Source organism: Diceros bicornis, chromosome 3 (genome assembly GCF_020826845.1).
Source record: "Diceros bicornis minor isolate mBicDic1 chromosome 3, mDicBic1.mat.cur, whole genome shotgun sequence".
In the NCBI taxonomy this organism is placed as follows: domain Eukaryota; kingdom Metazoa; phylum Chordata; class Mammalia; order Perissodactyla; family Rhinocerotidae; genus Diceros; species Diceros bicornis.
The window spans coordinates 88061047-88077021 of NC_080742.1; the positions used below are offsets into that span (position 1 = coordinate 88061047).

General features: G+C 41.6%; 1 protein-coding gene across 1 annotated transcript in view; it reads right to left on the reverse strand.

Moving 5' to 3' along the window:
• The window catches only part of DENND2A (DENN domain containing 2A), a 96439-nt gene that overhangs the window by 61755 nt on the left and 18709 nt on the right, over positions 1-15975 (reverse strand). The window contains exons 2-4 of the mRNA XM_058531413.1: positions 9986-10046; positions 9623-9724; positions 5601-6764 (exon numbers count right to left, since the gene is read on the reverse strand). Coding sequence (XP_058387396.1) covers positions 5601-6764; positions 9623-9696 — 1238 coding nt within the window. The 5' untranslated portion in view covers positions 9697-9724; positions 9986-10046. The remainder of the gene's footprint in view (positions 1-5600; positions 6765-9622; positions 9725-9985; positions 10047-15975) is intronic.

The window sequence follows — 15975 nt, forward strand, 5'->3', positions numbered from 1 at the left end:
TTAGCAAATAGAATTCAGCAGTACATTGAAAGAATAATAAACTAGGACCAAATGGGAATTCATCCCAAAAATATAAGGATGGGTTAACATTAGAATATAAATTCACTATTAATAGGTCAAAGGAAAAGGACCATATGATCATATAAAAGTGCTGAAAAGTAATTTGACAAACTCTAACATCCAATCCTAATTTTCTAAACTCCTAGTAAAAAAAGAAATATAAATGAACACTACCTTGATACCATAAAAACATATCTCAAACAAGAGTACCTGCGAGGGGAACACTAGAAGCAGTATCATTCAAGTCAGGAGGGAGATAAGGCTGCACACTGCCATCAGCACTATTATTTAACACTGTTCAGAGAGTATTAGCCAGTGCAATTCAATAAGAGACAGAATTAGGAGGTATAAATTAAAAAGAAAAGGTAAAAGGATAATTCTTTTTTTTTTTTTTATTGATGTTTTAATGGTTTCTAACATTGTGAAATTTTGGGTTGTACATTTTTGTTTGTCCATCACCCCATATATGACTCCCTTCACCCCTTGTGCCCACCCCCCACCCCCACTGCCCGGGTAACCACAGTCCAGTTTTCTCTGCCCATGTGTTGGTTTATATTCCACATATGAGTGAGATCATACAGTGTTTGTCTTTCTCTTTCTGGCTTATTTCACTTAACATAATACGCTCCAGGCCCATCCATGTTGGTGCAAATGGGACGATTTTGTCTTTTTTTATGGCTGAGTAGTATTCCATTGTATATATATACCACATTTTCTTAATCCAATCGTCAGTCGAGGGACACTTAGGTTGCTTCCACTTCTTGGCTATGGTGAATAATGCTGCAATGAACATAGGGGTGCATAAGCCTCTTTGGATTGTTGATTTCAGGTGCGTTGGATAGATTCCCAGTAGTGGGATGGCTGGATCATAGGGCATCTCTATTTTTAATTCTTTGAGGAATCTCCATACCGTTTTCCATAGAGGCTGCACCAATTTGCATTCCCACCAGCTGTGTATGAGGGTTCCTGTTTCTCCACATCCTCTCCAACATTTGTTGTTTTTTGTCTTGGTGATTATAGCCATTCTAACGGGCGTGAGGTGGTATCTTAGTGTTGTTTTGATTTGCATTTCCCTGATGATTAGTGATGTTGAGCATCTTTTCATGTGCCTATTGGCCATCTGTATATCTTCCTTGGAGAAGTGTCTCTTCATTTCCTCTGCCCATTTTTTGATCGGGTTGTTTGTTTTTTTGTTCAATTGTGTGAGTTCTTTATATATAATGGAGATCAACCCCTTGTCAGATGTATGTTTTGCAAATATTCTCTCCCAGCTGGTTGGTTGTTTGTTCATCTTGATTCTGGTTTCATTTGTCTTATAAAAGCTCTTTAATCTGATAAAGTCCTACTTGTTTATTTTTTCTTTAGTTTCCCTAGTCTGGGTAGGCATGTCATCCGAAAAGATTCCTTTAAACCCAATGTCAAATAGTGTGTTGCCTATATTTTCTTCTATGAGTTTTATAGTTTCAGGTCTCACCTTCAAGTCTTTGATCCATTTTGAGTTAATTTTTGTGAATGGTGATAGCACATGGTCCACTTTCATTCTTTTGCATGTGGCTGTCCAGTTTTCCCAACACCATTTATTGAAGAGACTTTCCTTTCTCCATTGCATGTTCTTAGCACCTTTGTTGAAAATTAGCTGTCCGTATATGTGTGGTTTTATTTCTGGGCTTTCAATTCTGTTCCATTGATCTGTGTGTCTGTTTTTGTACCAGTACCATGCTGTTTTGATTACTATTGCTTTGTAGTATGTTTTGAAGTCAGGAATTGTGATGCCTCCTGCTTTGTTCTTTTTCTTTAGGATTTCTTTAGCTATTCGGGGTCTTTTGTTGCCCCATATAAATTTTAGTATTCTTTTTTCTATTTCTGTGAAGAATGTCATTGGGATTCTGATTGGGATTGCATTGAATCTGTAGATTGCTTTAGGTAATATAGACATTTTAACTATGTTTATTCTTCCAATCCACGTGCATGGGATATCTTTCCATTTCTTTATGTCATCATGGATTTCCCTCAATAATGTCTTGTAGTTCTCATTATATAGGTCCTTCACCTCCTTGGTAAGATTTATTCCTAGGTATTTTATTCTTTTTGATGCAATTGTAAATGGTATTATCTTTTTGAGCTCTCTTTCTGTTAGTTCATTATTAGCATATAGAAATGCAACTGATTTTTGTAGATTGATTTTGTACCCTGCAACTTTGCTGTAGTTGTTGATTGTTTCTAACAGTTTTCCAACAGATTCTTTAGGGTTTTCTATATATACAATCATGTCATCTGCAAATAGTGAGAGTTTCACTTCTTCGTTACCTATTTGGATTAAAAGGATAATTCTTTGCAAACAATATGATTATATATATAGAAAGTCCAAGAGAATCAACTGATAGACAATTAGAATCAATAAGAGATTTCTTTAACGGGTCTTTTAAAAGAATAATATACAGGGGCCGGCCCGGTGGCGCAAGCTGTTAAGTGCGTGCGCTCCGCTGCGGCGGCCCGGGGTTCACCGGTTCAGATCCCGGGGGCACACCGATGCACCACTTGTCAAGCCATGCTGTGGCAGCATCACATACAAAGTAGAGGAAGATGGGCACAGATGTTAGCCCAGGGCCAGTCTTTCTCAGCAAAAAAGAGGAGGATTGGCATTGGATGTTAGCTCAGGGCTGGTCCTCCTCACAAAAAAATAAAAAAATAATATACAAAAATAAATGGTTTTCTTAAATACAAAGACCATATAATGAGAAAGAAGATACATTAACAATGGCAACAAAGAGATACAATACTTAGGAATAAACTTAGTAAACACATAGAACCTCAATTAAAAACTAACATAAATTTGTGTGTGAAATTTGATAATGATATATAGAACATTTAGAGAAATACATGCAAGAATGGTCAAGACATTTTTGAAAAATGAGAATAATAAAATAAGAGGTTTATAATTATTAAAAAGGAGACCAAATGGTCATTTTTGTGTGTGTATGACATGATAGTATATGTAGTATGTCCAGAGGAATCAATTGACAGATTATTAGCAAGAGTAAGAAATTCCTGTAAACTCTACTAGATATTAAAACATATTATGAGGTTAAAATAATTAAAGCAGTTTGGTACTGGAAAAGAAACAGATACCCTAATTAATTAAACAGAATACAGCCAGAAAAAAATAATAACAGCTAACATTTACTGAGCATTTCCTATATGCCAAGCTCTGTTTTAACTTATGTTTACACTTATTTACTCATCCAATCTTCATAACAAAGCTATGAAATGTTTGCTATAATTATCACCATTTTACAGATAAGTAAAGTGAGGCCAAGACAAATTAGTAGATTGTCTAATGTCACACAGGTAGTAAGTAGCAGAGCTAGTAAGTACTCTGGCTCTAGAGTCTTCTCTAATGCTGTATACTGCTCATCACAGCATTATTTGTAGACTGGAAACAACCTAAGTGTCCACCAGTAGGAGAATAGCTAAATAAAATATGGTTTATCCACATGATGTAAAGAATGTGGCAGTTAAAAAAGGAAGGTGAAAAAAAAAAGAAGGTGGTAACACTGAAAGATCTCAATGATATCCTAAGTAAAAAACAGTATAGGGGCTGGCCCCCTGGCGTAGCGGTTAAGTGCACGTGCTCTGCTGCTGGCAGCCCCGGTTCGGATCCCGGGCGCACACCGACACACCGCTTGTCAGGCCATGCTGTGGCAGCCTCCCACGTAAAGTGGAGGAAGATGGGCATGGATGTTAGCCCAGGGCCAGTCTTCCTCAGCAAAAAGAGGAGGATTGGCATGGATGTTAGCTCAGGACTGATCTTTCTCACCAAAAAAAAAAAAAACAAACCAGTATATATAGCATGATTTCATTTTTAAAAGGATATAATATATATAATTATAATATTTATATAACTTATACATATAATTCTAAAATATGAAAACTTTTTTTTCCACGGAAGAGAATATAAGAAATTGTGTTTTTTGCAGCCAAAAGAATCCTACCTGAGAGACCATGTTGAGTAGGGGAACGACATGATCAAATCTGTATTTCTAGAAGGCTCCTCAGCCTGCTGAAGAGGAATATACTAGGGTGGGGATTGGAACAAGATGACCAAGGTGGTAGCAGTGGAGGAGATGTAGTCAGATTCAAGATAACGTTTAAAACTAGAACAGAAGGACTTGCTGATGAATTAGATTGGGGTATACGAAAAGACAGGAATCAGAGATGACTGCTAGGTTTTTGGCCTAAGCAAAATGAAGGGTGATGCCATTTATTAAGATGGCAATTATTTTGGGAGGAGACGGTTAGTGGTGGCCTGGATTGAGAATTTAGATTTGGACATGTTAAGTCCAAACTATTAGACAGACAAATGGAGACCCGAGGCAGGAGATGGCTATACAAACCTAAAGCTGGGGGAGGGAGTCAGGGCTGGAGATGTACATTTGGGAATAAGCATGAGACTGGATGAGACCATTTAGGGAGTGAGTACAGATGGAGGAGAGAAGTTCCTGCTCTGATCCCGGGATGGGGTGTGGATGGGTTGAGAGGAGTGTTATTCTGACACGTAGAGGGAGAGGAAAATGGACTGGTGAGGCGGGACTACCAGAAGAGTGGGTGACCTAGAAGCGAAGTGAACACAGTGTGTCAAAGCGGAGCAAGTCAAGTTGTTTCTCAACTGCCAAGAGGTCAATCAAGAAAAGAACAGAGAACTGGCAATCGGATTCAGCAAGATGGAGGTCGTAGGCGGGCTTGGTCAAGAGTCGTTTCAGGATAAGTGGCAAAAGCCCCACTGCAGCGGGTCAAGGAAAGAATCGGAGGTAAAGCAGTGACGACGGTAAGTAGAGACAACTGCTCTGAAGACTGTTGCTCTAAGGCTGGTTTCCAGGTTAGTGGGTATCAAACCAATTAGCACATTACAGAAATAGACTAGAAATTAGGTTTCAAACCAGAAAATAAATTGTTTCCAAAGCACAGATTTTATTTTCAAGCATTCACATGCTTTATTATAGAATATATTATTTTAATATTATAAAATATTCAGAGTGTTTGCATCTCTATGTATAAATAGGAAACAGAGGCTTCGAGGTGTTAAGTAACTTGTTCAGGGTCACATAGATAGACTGTGACAGGGCCAGAGTAGACCCAGGCAGGTTTCTAGAGCCCACACCCAGAAAAACATGAAAGGAAGAGCCCGGAAAGATTCAAGGCACCACGCGCGGGAGTAGCAGAATCAGCATCAATGAGCACCAGTTAGCAGACTGCCAGTGTTAACACAAGTTTTCATTTAACGCTTGGTTACTATTATTACGAGTACTTATCATATCCAAAGGGTAAGTTTGAAAAGCAAATACTCTTTTTTGAGGATTGAGAGCAAACATAAAACATGTCATCAGTTACTACATTTCCAGGTTTAATCAATAAACTCTCTTAAGCTATGAACAGACTCAACTAACCACAAGAACCATCAGTTTAAGAAAACATAATTAGGTTGAGAACAGACAGTTGCGATGAGGGATGAACTACTCAAGCAGACAGTCACCATCACCTACCTGTGGTCAGCACTGGGTTTCGGTCTCCCATTCCACAGTCTTCTGTTCACAGAGGAAGGTGGGGGAGAGGAGGGCAGGGGCGGGGGAGGTAGAGAGGGCAGAGGAGGCAGGTTCCTTTTATCTTTCCTGAAGCTGATGCCTGGGTTCCCATTCTTGTCCCCTTCTCCATCATGTTTGAACGTTCTCCGGGGTTTGGGCAGGGGGTTGATGAAGGGTTTTTGCGGGGAGCCCTCCGAGCCCCTGTACACACTCTCCAGGCTCTGGTTGCAGGGCCTCCTGCACGAGCTTTTCCTTTCCTCCCCAGCCTCAGGGGCAGGCTCCTTGGCTTCCAGGTCCAAGTGGTGGAACCTGAATTCTGAGCCACTCCCGCCCCCACGGTTCTCAGGAAGGGTGGGCCCCTCCTCGGCCTTGTCTGGCAGGCAGTGTGGGGAATAGCAAGTCCCTGGTAACTGGGGATCCAGCCCTGCCGACCCATCCTTCAGAGCCTGCTCAAGTTTCTTGACCTGCTTCAGCACAGAGAGGCTATCATTCTGAAAGCGCTGTTGGCCAAGCCTCCGCTCTCGGCTTCTGCCCAATGTAGGAGCCAGCTCCCTGTCTGGTGAGCTTAGGTCTTGCCTCTGCTCTGTATCCTGTGCTCCGACTTTCACTGACCCTTTATTCCTCTCATTCTCTTTGCTCTCTGTTTCCAGCCTTGTTCCATTCTCAGCCTCTGTGACCCAAGTCCTCACACCATCACTACTTCTCCTCTCCATCACACAGGACGTCAGGTAATCCTCTTGCCCATCTGCTTTCCTGCCAGGTGCAGGAGTGGGTAACTCCTTTTTTCCTTCCCATTCGGAGATCTTGTCCTTTATGCTGAGGGACTTGTGCCGGGCCCTGCCGTGGGCAGGAGGGCAGGGGTTCTGAACACCGCTGAGCTGCCTCTTGCCGGCCCTGCTGGCTTCTTGAGCACTGAGATCTGAAGCTGGGTCGCTGATGATCATATTTGAGCCGAACATGTTCTGCTGAACACAGTCCACTCTTGACTCTAGCATCAGGTTACTGAGGCTTCCCAGTGGGCTTCTTCGGAAGGATGAAGACTGATCAGTCTCTAGGAAAGGAATGGAGGACCTAAACGGCTGCCTTCGAGGATCTTCTCCAGCCTTTGGGCCTTCCACCTTGACCCTGAACAAGAAAGACAAACACTGGGTGAGAGATTCTTGGTTATTGCTCCTGGCTGGTCATAGAGATTTGCTAGAACTTAGCTATAAATGTTATATATTAGTTGCAAACCACAAACATTGAAAACACCACTTAAAAAATTACTTTATGTTTTTCTTGGGGAGACAGCATGGTGGAATGAAAAGAGCTATTGGATTTTGGAGTCCAATAGACTTGGGTTTAAATCCTAATTCAACCACTCACCAGCTGTGTGACCTTGGGCAAGGTGCTTAACTGGTCTAAACCTCAGTTTCCTCATCTGTGAAAAGGGAATAATAATAATACATATCTAACAGGGTGGCTGTAAATGTTTAATGAGCCAGCCCACATAAAGCATCTAGTATGTCGTGAATGTACAATAAACGGTGGTTATTGTTATTATTAGCTCTTTTCCCTGATGAAAACAGGAGAAATTTCATGAGATAAAAGATTATGTAATTTAACCTCCGCTTCTGTTATCAACAGATGGTCCTTTGGAATGACTATTTAAAAATTAAAAAAACGCCATAAGTCATGAAGTTTTTGCTAATTCTGGGCTTGATAAGTTGTCCTGATTTGAGTGGGGAAAGCCACATGATTGGCTGCATTTGAACTGAACATCCTCTAGAATGTGAGCCCTACTGGACTGGTCTCTCCATGAAGACTGGGATTGCTTTGTTTTGTTTTGAATTTTGGCCCGTTTCAGCTACTGCTGCATCCCTAGCACCTAGCATAATACCTGGCAGAGTAGGAGGTCAATAAATATTTGTTGCATGAATGAATGAGTGAATCAACAAGCAGATTCCGATTTCAGGCATGACCTAGAACTGCACTGTCCAATACAGTAGCCACTAGCCACACATGGCTTTTTAAACTGAAATAAAATTAAAGCCTCAGTCCCTCAGTTGCACCAGCCACGTGTTGAATACTCAGTTGTATTGGTACTGCTCTATTGGATGGAGCAGAAGAACATTTCCATCACTGCAGAAAGTTGTGGCCTAGAACATACATGTGAGGATATATACCTCCAAATATGGCTTTAGCAGATTAGTTAGTGCCATGAAGATGTTAAAAGTTATTTTGAAAGAAAAACAGAAAAACATTTTAAGCTAGTCTAATAAGAATAGGAGTATCTGTGTTTTGAAATGCAAAACATTCTTCCACCAGCAAAGGTCATGACTGAGCACAGTGACCTGAGATATGCCAAGATTAGCAAATGTGCATGGGCCAGCTTCATGCTGTACATTTTCTGAGTATACAGATCTGACTATATAGAATTTACATGATATTAGCACATAAATTCTGAAACTCCAGTTAAGGTTCACTTGAGGGATGAACAATAAGCAATTTCATGCATCTAGTAACTTTAGCTGTCTATTCCAAAGACTAACAGTTGTTTCTGTAGACTTTTCCCTGGATTGGAACATTAGCACAAAAGTTGTGCTGCTGTTCTTGGTTGCTCAGCATAAATTAGAAACTTGTGAAATTGCAAACACATTTTCATGACAAATATGGCTATCAAAGCAGAATTCCTTACTTAAATAAATAATTAGCATTCATAACAGAGTGCTTACAAAAGAGAAACACATGTTTTAACTGTCCTGTCACCACTGAGGACATTAGCATGAATTCAGATTTTAGTCAGAATCAGAATCAGTCTGTGGATATTTTATTGCGAGTTCAAAAGGCAGAAGTTAAAGCCCTTGGTCTCAGGGTGCCAGAAGCAAGATAAAGAGGACAGACACATGAAACCATGATTCAGGTTAGTTCATGCTTAGTGACAATTGATGATATAATATATAATCATTAATACCATAAGTACTGTTAAACAATATTGACAGTAGATAAATACATGGCTTTAGAGGCAGAGGGACCTGCGTTTGAATCTTGGATCCATTTTTTTCATCTTAAAATAAGAACCCTATCTCCTATCTCTGGACTGGAACTTTATTGGTGCACAGGCTAAATTTGCCTTGTTTGCTGTGCCCCGTACATAGTAGGTAGTCCATAAATATTTATTAAATGAATGAATGGATGAGTTAATATAGGTAATGTGCCCAGAGTGCAGCACACATTATAAGTCTTGATATTAACAAATGGTAACTAGCGTTATTGTAATGATTATAGTTATTGTCTAAGATTCCAAACATCTGGAGTGACTTCACAATCTAAAAACTGAAGAGGAAAAAAGGATGGCTTGCTGGAAGACCACGTCGGATTTACAAAGTTCAAGCAAGAGAGGCAAGGATGATAAAACCAGGGGCAGAGTGCCTTCTCCACACAACTGTTGCATCCAGGAGTTTCTCGAGTTCCTGTTTCCAGGATTCTATGGCCCCAGAAGGGGCTCTGGACTGGCGCAGAGCTGTGAACAGCTCAGTGATTGCCAACTCTTTTGCAGAATGTGAGAGAGAATCAGAGGAAAGGGCTCCATCTGGAGAGAAGACAGCCCTGCTTGTAAAAGATGGGTAAAGCTGGCTATGTGGACAGATGCAGCTGCAAAGATTTAGAGCTCAACGATAATTAAAATACTTGTGCATCTTAGTTAGAAAAATAAACCCTGGACTGGAAACCGTCAATGGGGATATGGCCTGAAGCCGCCAGGGGATCATTTTCTCAACACACTGGGCACTAGACAGACCTTCCCTGGACCACTTTGGTTTCAAGTTCTTAACTGAGCACAGCGCGTGGAGATGATTTACAGGAGGTGCATCACAATGACTCAGAAAAAAATGCCTCCTCAGTTCAAGGAAGCAGGGTTAGCGAGGAGGGAAAGGCTGGAGAGAAAGGAAGGAGACCGAGAATCTGGGCCAACTTCTACACTCTCGGGGGAGAAAAGTTCTTACTTGTCAGCCAATTTGTAGCTCAGGTTTTCAGGCTGGCTGTGGCTGCCCTTGGCTGGCCTGCACACTGTCATCATGTCAGCACCAAGAGGAGCTCCAAGTCGCCTGGGGGAACAGGGATGCACACTCAGTGAGCCATAACAGCAATCTTGGGCCCACACCCCAAAATATTTATCCCTGAGAGAGTCCACCCAAGAGTAGGGGTATGTGACAGGAATGCACCATTCAGAATCCCTGACCCAGGAACGGGGCACGGGCACAGAATCCTGAGGTTCAGACCCTATGCCAACTCTTCTCGGGTGTTTTTGTGTGTGTATCTCTATATCTTTTAGCTAAGGTCACCAAAAATTTTAAGAAAACATATACCCTTAGAAAGCAAAACATAACTCCCAGCACGGCCCAACATTTTTTCAGGCTCCCTAAGAACCTGTGATGAATAATCCCCAAAGAAGAGAAGAGCTGTTACTTTACTTGAGCAAGAAATAAACCACACATCAAAGCTGAAATATCCACAGAGGTACTCTACTCTTCTGACGGCCTTAAGGTCCTTGGCTTCAGGGTCTTGCAGGGAGAGCCCCTCCCAGCGCCTCCAAACCCAGGAGGAGGAAAGGCCTAACCACTAGGTCATCTGTCTGGTCTAAGGAAAACTAGGGGATGGTCCCCGCAAACCCAGGAATCCCAATGAGCATCTCAAACCTGAAAGATAACAAGAATCATGTGGATACTAAACCAGCAGTCTCAGTGCAGAAGTAGTAGTTTCATAAAACTCCAGTGCCTGACATCCAAATGAACTAAAGTAACTGATTAAAATGTATTATTTCAATAGCAAGTCCCTACAGAACTCTATCTCTCAACACAAGGACAAATGGACATTGGTCAGGTGGACGTGGCTAGGAAGAACAGACCCCATCGCAGAATGCCAACAGGATAGACCACGCAATTCTTCTGTGAAGCATGAACACCGCAGGACTGGTCCCTCCTGATGGAGAGGAGGTAACTCCTTGACTAGAGGTTCAAGGAGTATTGAGATACTAGAGATTCACGTTTCTTTTCCACTGAACTCCAGGGAATCCCTCTCCCAACCCCTTCTCATGTTTCTAAGATTCCTACCCCTTCTCCCAGGATGGTTTCCCGGCCAGGTGACAGGGTGGCTGCCCAAGGTCCTGGCCTGGGCATCTCCTCCCCCAAGAAATCAAAGAGCTGGGCTTCAAGACATTCATACAACTCTTGGGAACAAGGAAAGGGAGAAAGAGAAAAAGAAAAGGAGAGTGAATATGGGTAACAAATTAAAAAGAGGGAGGTTAGGGACCATGAGCTGAAAAATCAAGGAAGGGAACAGACAGCTCCAAGAAACTGTGTGTTTGGGGAGGGTGATGGAGCTAGGGCCTGCCCATGGAGCTCAGCTGTCCCCTTACCCAGTGACGGATCACCCTACATTTTGGGGTATGTCAATGCTGAGCGGAAGCCCAGTTCTCCAAAGAAGCCAGGCCCCAGGGCTCTCCCTCCAGCCATGGAAGAGAGCCGTGAAAGGTCTTTCAGGGACAGGAAGGAACTCAGTGCCCCTCTCATAATGCTCCACAAAGCTTCTGGAGTCTCTCCATTTGGCTGGGCTGACAGACACTGCTCTTCTGTCCTGCATCTGGCAGAGGGCCCCACCGGACGTCAAGGATAGCGGCCACTCCCTGCCGCCCTCCTCATGTCTGCCCTCCGCCTCCACACAGACCAAACCCACAGTGATGCAGCTTTGTTCCATGTAAGCAGCAACTCTCTCCACCCACCCTCTTCTTTCAAGCTGGCATCCTCTTTCCCTGACGATGAATAGGTGCCAGGCCCTGTGCAGGATGCTCTGGGGCCTCAAAGATGAGTAAGACATGGTGTCTGCCCCTCAGGAAGAGCATCCAGGATTGTGCTTGGGTCATGCCCAACCCTGTATCCTGGCTCTCTCCCCAAGGGAACGGCTTTTCTATACTTCCCAGGAAGTCATAGCTTTTCCAAAAGGGACAAAGTCCACTGTGTCTAATGCACAGAGAACCAAGTATGGACGTTGAGGTTAAAGATCCCAAGAAACACTTAAACACCATGGCACTTAAGTGAAATTGCTCCCCACTGGGCAGTAATAACTTCCAATCCTAAAACCATGGTCTCTAGAGAAACAGCTGATACCACATTCTGAGAAGCAAGTTCAAGTGGGCTTCAGGGGCCGGAACTGAGGGGGCACAGAACTCCTACAAACTCAGCAATCAGGCCACTAGCTTTTCTGAATTCACAGGGGAATGGAAAACGCTACTCCCACAAAACGGACCCTTCCCTTTTGTCTCAGATGTTTAAAAGTCATTAATTAGGTGATAAGCCTAGCCTAATTTGCTAGTTGGGAGTACTCCATCACTTAAATTACCATGATGAATTTCACCGTCACTTCGTAGGTCTAGGATTGCAAGACGGAGCTGTTTCCCAAAGAGTGGACCACTGCGGATCTGTTCCAGTCAACTTGGGGACCTCGTTAGACAGGTAGATTCCTGGGCACCACTCTGATGCACCAAAACGGACTGGGGGCTGGCCTCGAATCTGCATTTAAATATGGTAAATCAAAGGCCTCAGGTGATTTCTACATAACCCAAGGTTCTTTATATCTTCCTAGGCAATGTGGCCTTGTGATCCAAACAGACTGGTTTCCAGGAAGTATAATGAATGCATGACTAGTAACACATTTTCCCACTCAACTGCTTTCCATAAAAACAGAACTTCCCATTCACCAGATGGGCTTAATTAGTACTAATAATTTTAATTAGAATTAAAATGTTATACAAAATTTTGAAGCTAGATGATGGGTACATGAAAGTTCATTTTTTTTGTACATTCGATCATTTTCATAAGTTTTTAAAACGGTCTTACAAATTGAGGAAAAATATTTTTTAAATTGCAACACCTATAGTGGATTATGTTTACCCATCAAGTCCATAATCTAATCCCATTTTTCTTCCTGCTAAAGTGAATACTGTCAAATCTGTTCTTGATTCAAAGTTCTCTTTGGGCATCAATGTCAAGTTGATTGGAGGGCTCACAGGAACCTAAGAAGCCCTGTGGATGAGTCTTCTTAACTCTTAATCTGTTAGGAACTGCCTTCTACTGTCTCACAAGGCTGGTGTTTCCAGATGGCCTTTGCTAGTTCCCCATACGGCAGTGGAGGAAAGAGAGCAGGCAGGCCGGTGTGGTGGGGATTGTAAAGGAGCTGCCATCTCCCGAGCTGGCTGCTCCCCTCCATCCTTGAGGTGCCCTCAGGCTCTCTTGTAAGAGCTGCTCTCAGGGAAAGATCTGATATGTCACTTCCTCCTTCCTACCTGTGGGAAAACACTTTATATCTGTTTTAAAATCTTGACTCTCTTGTGGGGAGGTATTTGTTTTTTAATTAATAATTTCACATTTAGTACTTAATAAAAGAAAAATAGTGTTTTCAGAGGTCAGGCTGGAATTTTAAGCAGGTAAACTTAAAGTGGGTAAACTTAAAGGAATTATAAAATAATACAGGTTTTTGATCTGGGGATGTCAGTCTGGAGCAATTATGTTTTCTGTGGGCTTTTGAGACTGACCAGAAGCATCTCACTGTGACCTTTTCTCTCTTGAAAAATTAGAGATAATTCAGAGAGGTCACTAGGAGTAAGAGGTTTTCTCAGCACACTTGTGAGGCCAGCGTGGTCACAGCGCAAGGAGCCCAGTGAGAAAGCTACTCATGGTCTGAGGCCTGGCCTCTCAGAGTGCTTCCACCTACGTTAGAGCACTGTTCATATTTTATTCTGGGCATTAATTATCCACTTATAATATTAAAAGTCATACAGGATGCCATGGAGCTCTCACCAACAGTAATAACCTTCCTATTAACTCTGGTGGGGTTTTTATGGTGGCAACAGGGGAGGTGACACACAGTCTACAGAAATTTTGCTGTCAAAGTCGCCTATTAAAAAAGTTCAGATATTACTGTTTTAGAGATTGCTAGAAAAACAATCTGGACATGTTTAAGCCACAGGGGGGAAAACTGATTTTCCCCAAATCTTAAAACAAAAACAGTGATTTAAATAAAAAGTGAAATCTGGAAATGTCGATCAACTTATGACTGGATAAACAAAATGACATATATCCATACAATGGAATATTATTCAGCCATAAAAAGGAATGAAGTACTATTACATGCTACAAAATGGATAAACCTCGAAAGCACACTAAGTGAAAAAGCCAGACACAAAGGGCCACATACTGTACTCCATTTACATGAAATGTACAGAATAGGCAAATCCATATAGGGAGGGGGGAACTGGGATTGATTGCTCATAGCTAAGGGTTTCTTTTTGGGAAAATAGAGATGTTCTGGAATTAGATAGTGGTGACAGTCGTACAACATAGTGAATATACTATGTCACTAAACCGTACACTTGCTAAATGGTGAATTTTATGTGAATTACATCTCAATTTGAAAATACACTAAAAGCATATTCAATGAAAAAAATAAGAAATTTAGAAAGGGGAGGAGGTGGAGTGAAGAATAAAACATATACAATTATAACACATTTCCAGTGCCTTTTACTGCTCTAAGGTAGTATGTTAGTTCTGAAATGTAGGTAAATATATATTATATATAACTTGATTCATAAAATGGTCATACTTGACATACTGAATAAAAAAATATAATTTAGATCATAAATGATTACATACTAATAAAATTAAATTTTTATGTATTGCAAATAAAGCTACAAGCTGTTCAACTTTAATGATTCTAATAACTCTTACTTTTATCACGGTATAAAGAGTAGGCAACAAAATTGAGAAGAAACCATAACAATTACAGTAGAACAAAAATAGTTATTTTCTCAACTGAGCATTCTTCTTAATAGCAAGCATATCTAGAAGGTGTTTGTTTTCAGAAAATACGTTCCTTTCCAGAGAAGGAAAAAAAAGCACACAATCACCTTATCTGACTCTTGCTGTGTCTGATCAGTGAAGCTCACTCCTGAGGCTCTGGATGCTTCATTTTCATCACCTTCAGAAAAAAAGTTTTCTAAAAAATTCAAATGGATTGCTCTAGTTTTTTACATAATAGCTTAATTTTTTTTCTCAGTTGGAAGAAGATGGAGGACTGTGAAGCAGGTGAGGAACAACAGACGCCACAGGCTATGTGCTACCTCAGAACAATACCCAGGGGGCCATGTTGGGCAAATTGGCAGCCTGCACTCTTGAACCAAAGGGTTAACCCAGGCCTGCACAGAAACACCACACACCACAACCGGACCCCAGTCCTCACTGCGCTACACTCAGTAAAGACAGGCAGGGCCAAGGTATGACTTTTCTGCTAACAACCAAAGTCTTCCTATTTCTAAGAGTTCTGCTTTAGAACCCAGAAGATTCTCCCATCAAATAAGAGTGTTTGGGAAATGTTGGTTGAATGAACAAACACATACCATGTTCTTATATTAACATGTCCATCAACAGATGACTGGATAAACAAAATGTGGTCTAGCCATACCATGGAATATTATTCAGCTATAAAAAGGAATGAAGGACAGATACAATAAGCCTTGAAAACATTATGCTAAGTGAAAGAAACTAGTAACAAAAGACCACGCATTGTTGATTCCATTTATATGAAATGTCCAGAATAGGCAAATGCATGGAGACAGAAAGCAGATCAGGGGTTGCCAGGGGCTGGGGGAAGAGGAATAGGGAGCAACTGCTAATGGGTATGGGGTTTTTAGGGTAGGGGAGTGATGAAAATGTTCTAAAGCTAAACAGTGGTGATAGTTGCACAAAAGAGTGATTATGCTAAAAAACACTTAATTGTACTCTTCAAAAGGGTGAATTTTATGGTATATGAATTATATCTCAATAAAGCTGTTATTTAAAAGAAAAAAAGAATCAGCAGGGACAATTGCTAGAAGTGAGGAGTCCTGGCCCCAGCTCAAACCGAGTGAATCAGACTGCCAGAGGAGGGCCTAGGACTCTGAATTTCTAAGTTCCCCAGGGAATTCCTAGGTTGAATTCATGAGTTGAACCAAGGAAGTTTATTTTCCTGTCACTTGCAGTGGCAGTCAGCCACAGAAATACTCTCCTTCGCCCTCTCTTTTGTAAGGCAACCTTTTACTCCAGTGTGTCTGTTTGCTCCTGTTTTTCAGAGCATCTTCGAAATCTGCTGGAGGTGTTAACAGCACACAGTGAGTTGCTCCTGTCCCTCGAACCCAGGTGTAAATGCTCCAAGATGCTGGTTCACAGAACCTCCCCCCCACAGGCTTCAATATCAAGGCTTGTTTTCACTCTAAAGGAGGCCTCAAGACCAAGGGTATAATTTGAGTAATTTTAAGACTTTCTTTCGG